The sequence below is a fragment of the Saccostrea cucullata genome, unplaced genomic scaffold, assembly GCF_032062105.1.
Source record: "Saccostrea cucullata isolate Sc308-1 unplaced genomic scaffold, CSIRO_AGI_Scuc_v1 ctg9927, whole genome shotgun sequence".
Lineage (NCBI taxonomy): Eukaryota > Metazoa > Mollusca > Bivalvia > Ostreida > Ostreidae > Saccostrea > Saccostrea cuccullata.
The window spans coordinates 1-4,018 of NW_026924582.1; the positions used below are offsets into that span (position 1 = coordinate 1).

At 34.7% G+C, this 4,018-nt stretch overlaps 1 protein-coding gene across 1 annotated transcript; it reads right to left on the minus strand.

Moving 5' to 3' along the window:
* Positions 1 to 564: 564 nt before the first annotated feature.
* On the minus strand, positions 565 to 3,750 carry LOC134266755 (serine palmitoyltransferase 2-like). Its single transcript, XM_062748977.1, has 5 exons — positions 3,689 to 3,750; positions 2,219 to 2,745; positions 1,557 to 1,711; positions 1,013 to 1,158; positions 565 to 719 (listed from the first exon to the last, which is right to left on the minus strand). Exons 2-5 carry the CDS (start codon positions 2,714 to 2,716, stop codon positions 565 to 567), a joined length of 954 nt encoding a protein of 317 aa, XP_062604961.1. The 5' UTR covers positions 2,717 to 2,745; positions 3,689 to 3,750.
* Between the last annotated feature and the right edge of the window lie 268 nt (positions 3,751 to 4,018).

Consider the following 4,018-nt stretch of genomic DNA (forward strand, 5'->3'; position numbering starts at 1 on the left):
TACTTCCGGTATTTGTAAAAGTAGAACTTTGACGATCGGAACTGAAAATTCCGGATTTTATTTACTTTTACATCTCTCGAACCCCTCGATCTCTCGAACTTTTCTCGCGGTCCCTTGAACTTCGAGAGATCGAGAGTCACCTGTATATTGGAACGAAAATTCTCTCCAACATAACGTACACAAAATTAAAGTAACTATAAAAACTAGTATATAGCATTCTAAAATCTTCTTTTTTTTAGTATATACACTATATACCTCTGAATGTCTTTTTGCAACATAAAATTCCTATATTTTTCTTAAAATTCCTTTTCTTGGCTAAATGTGTCTCTAAAAGGGGGGGGGGGGGGTCCGAGAAAGTGCATTTGACTTTGTAAATATATTACTTAGAAAATGAAAAGATGATCAAATATCTCAGCAACTTCGAGATAGCAGGTTGAGAAAACATACAGGAGATTTAGTTTTATTTCTACTTTCTCCCTTTGCTTGCACAGAGTTAATAAATGACTGGTCAGAAACAACGATAAAGATGTTGATGCAAGACCAAATTGATGATAACACATGTTATCACTGTTTTTTCAGTAAATATTTATTTACCTTGCCCACAAGTGCTGGAAGGTTCATGGAATTGGTAGCAAACCCCATTGGAACTGTTATTGCAGCCTCAACACCTAGATAATCGGCAACAAGCTCGTCTAATTCTTTGTGAATCTGGAGATAGCCTGTGAATAAATGAAATGCAGTTAAAAGTTTAAAAGATTGTGGACCTTAGTGAAAGTTTGACAATATATATTTCTATTCAGTATTGAAATAAATTCTATTCCCCAGAATAGTCAAAGCAGATCACCGAAAATTCAGTCATTGGTAATTTTTCAGCTCCTCGATAAACACCCCCCCCCCCCTCCGGAAAAAAACCCATAAAAAACTAAAGGAAGTATGATTATCTCAATTTACAAAGAAACTTTAACAAGTACACATAACTTGTCTACTTCATTGGGAAGATCTGTTCCTGTACCTAATTCTTGTCTGCTAGCGCAAATGGCATTCCCCAGTTCTTCGACCGTCTTTTCTACAGCCTCTGCACATGGTCCACTGTTTTGAGAAAATCCCAGGTAATTGTAGGACCCAAAGTTGATGGCTCTAGTAGAGGTCCCCGTATATCTAAGAAATCAATTCACTGCATTATTGAATAAAAAATGTTGACTTCTTATCTCCAAGGTGTTTGTATCCAGGATTACATAATACGCGTATTTGTTTGAAGAAAATGGGTGAAAAAGGAGTGCAAAATGCCTGTAGCTTCTAATGAATAAAAAACAACTGATTTCAATTTTTTAAACGAAGTATTTAGAGCAAAGTTGTAATTATTGTAGGGTATGAAATAATGACGAAGTTCTTCAATTTTCTGCAGAAAAATTCTCTTCACTTGATAAAAAAAATTTCTTGTGGTTACCCTAAATCATTTTCTCCGATTATAAAATAAAAGACAGACTTCAAAAACGTGAAAAAAATGTGGAAGAGGGGATCTGGGTAGATAGCTCTCCGTGCAGAAATAGTATTACCGGAATGTCCAATAATGATCGTCGGTTACGCGATCCATGACGTCCATCTCTGCTCCAGGAACACTGCATATAGTCCGGTATAGTGTATCCTTGCCTCTTCTGAAGATGTACCAGTGATAAAAGCTTTCCCAGGTCTGGTACAGGGGAACAAATCCCTACAGGGGGAAACAGAAAGTTACAATGAGACTCAAAGGAGGTACTTAAATTTTTTTGTGTTTCGAATTTCAAAATACAATATACAATGCAAAATTTTAAAAAGGGTATTACTTGTGGATTACAATCTTACCAAGCCTAGAAAATTTGGAAAACGGTTAATTTTATTTATCGCTTAAATTTAGTATTAAAACGACAAAACGATCGTTTTTTAATTGCATTTTAGAATTAACAAAATTGTAATATCTAAAAAATATTTATTAAAAAAATTCTAAAGAAAATTGTAAATACGATCTAATCAAAACATAGCTTCTTCTAACCCCCCCCCCCTTTTTTTTCTAAATACATGTATCATAAAAAAAAATGGCATAATACAATGAATGGAAATTAAAACAATATTCCAGAAGTACACATATATTTTGTGCCATATATTTTGGCCATGGTCAATACAAGGTTGTCAAAAACACAAATGAATAAAAAAAAAAGGAGCAATAAAAAGGGAGATTTACCGGAATGTTAGGTTCCGATATGTTTTTAACTCTTCCAATTCCTAGCTTTTTCAGAAACTCTCGTACATGTCCCACAAGAATGAGTATTAGAAAACTAATATACGTCATTATAGATGTCCAAAGAGGCGGGTCCTCAAAAGACTCGTAAAATTTGGCCATCCAGTGTTTATCATGCTGAAAGCTTAAGTCCATGTCAAGCTTTTGCTGATTTGAACGTCCATGCTGCGTTCCTGAATATGATCTAAGATGTCCATTCTGACGTTGTTTTGTCGTCACTGTTGGTTTCGTTTTCAATGAATTAATCTGAGGAAGGATTCCATTTTCACAAGTCAACACTGGAATACGAGTCGTCTGTTCTGTAACTGAGCCAGAGAAGGTTGATTCTGTGAGAATGTCCGCCATTCTCTTTGATGCCGCAGTGTCCAGTGTCTTTAACGTCTGGGGAGGGGGGAGGAAATCTTCCTCAACACGTGAGCTGTAGATTTCCTTGATTGTCATCCTCCCATAAATTCTCGATCTTTCTTACTCTGAAATTTTGACAAAATACAATAAATTTACTATGGTTCAAATGCAAGAATATTACTGTAAACAGAAGTGGATGTAGAGCTTTCATCCATTGCCATACTTAGGCTATGCCTGCCTACTTTTCTAAATAGATTATAAATGGACTGGATCATGCATTTCTGTAACATTAGCACATGTAATTGAAATAAATCTGGTCCAGTCCTTAACCTTATCGGTTGTACACATAAGAGCAAATCTATTAATTTTCTGTATGTCCCAACGATGGCAAGACTGATGCTGTAGGGACTTATTTGCTTTATAAAAGATTTAATTCTTCTCACTGACAACTGCATGTACCAACTAAGGAGAGCTGGCTACTCGATTTCTAAGTAAACAATTTAATGTTAATTCAGTGAAATTTGAACTTTTGAGACACAGAGCTTTCAAATGCTTCCCGGGGGATGTAATGCTGTCTCCTTTTATAATGAAGATCATAAATAAGGAAAAACGATGTATTTGACAGAAAAATGGCGATTTCTCGAGTCTTGTAAATATACTGTAGCAACGACGATGGCCTAAAAAATCGGATCTGCAAAATGACTGATCTACTCTATATTATCCAGGGTGATGTCTGAAGAGATTTTGTTACACGAGCATTCCTCAAAAATAAAACGGAGGGACACGACCCAGTCAATTAATAAAAAAAAAAAGACCGCTGATCCGAACGAATATGTAAAATTCATCTTGAAAAAAGAAAAAACAAAACTGTAGATCGATTGTCATCGATTGCAATGAACTGATAGTGATAATATTATGACCCTTTCCTAGATATCGTGTTACTTTAAATCCGATTTCCTAATGAATTAGGCATTCGCCAATTATAAATGCTATTATAATATGATATTCTGAACGGCTGTCTTAGATGATTAATGCATAATAATATGGTCTTTAATTAAACTAACATACCTTCTGTGAGGCAGTGAACTGAAAACAAAAGCAGTCATTTTTTCTTTCATGACGTAATAATGTCGTCAGTAATATTGAACCCGATTTTAATAACAAGACTTTTATTTAAAAAAAAATGAAAATATTTTTTTTGACATGTGTAAAATATTCTTGTCCATTTTTGGTTTGTTCCTAGCATATAGTTCATCGATTTGATTTGATCTAACAATCTCAGGCTGTATTTTTATAGAAATACCATCTACCGGTCCCTGCTGCGAACGCACTCCTGATATATCTGTAAATCATTATCTTTTCCAGGCTTTTATTTATTTGAAAACGTACAGCAAATTT

Coding starts and splice junctions, on each gene's coding strand:
- LOC134266755 (XM_062748977.1), bottom strand. CDS start 2,716: ATGACAATCAAGGAAATCTACAGCTCACGTGTTGAGGAAGATTTCCTC. Junction 1,712..2,218: donor TATCGGAACCTAACATTCCG/GTAAATCTCCCT, acceptor TTCCCCCTGTAG/GGATTTGTTCCCCTGTACCA. Junction 1,159..1,556: donor GATCATTATTGGACATTCCG/GTAATACTATTT, acceptor TTGATTTCTTAG/ATATACGGGGACCTCTACTA.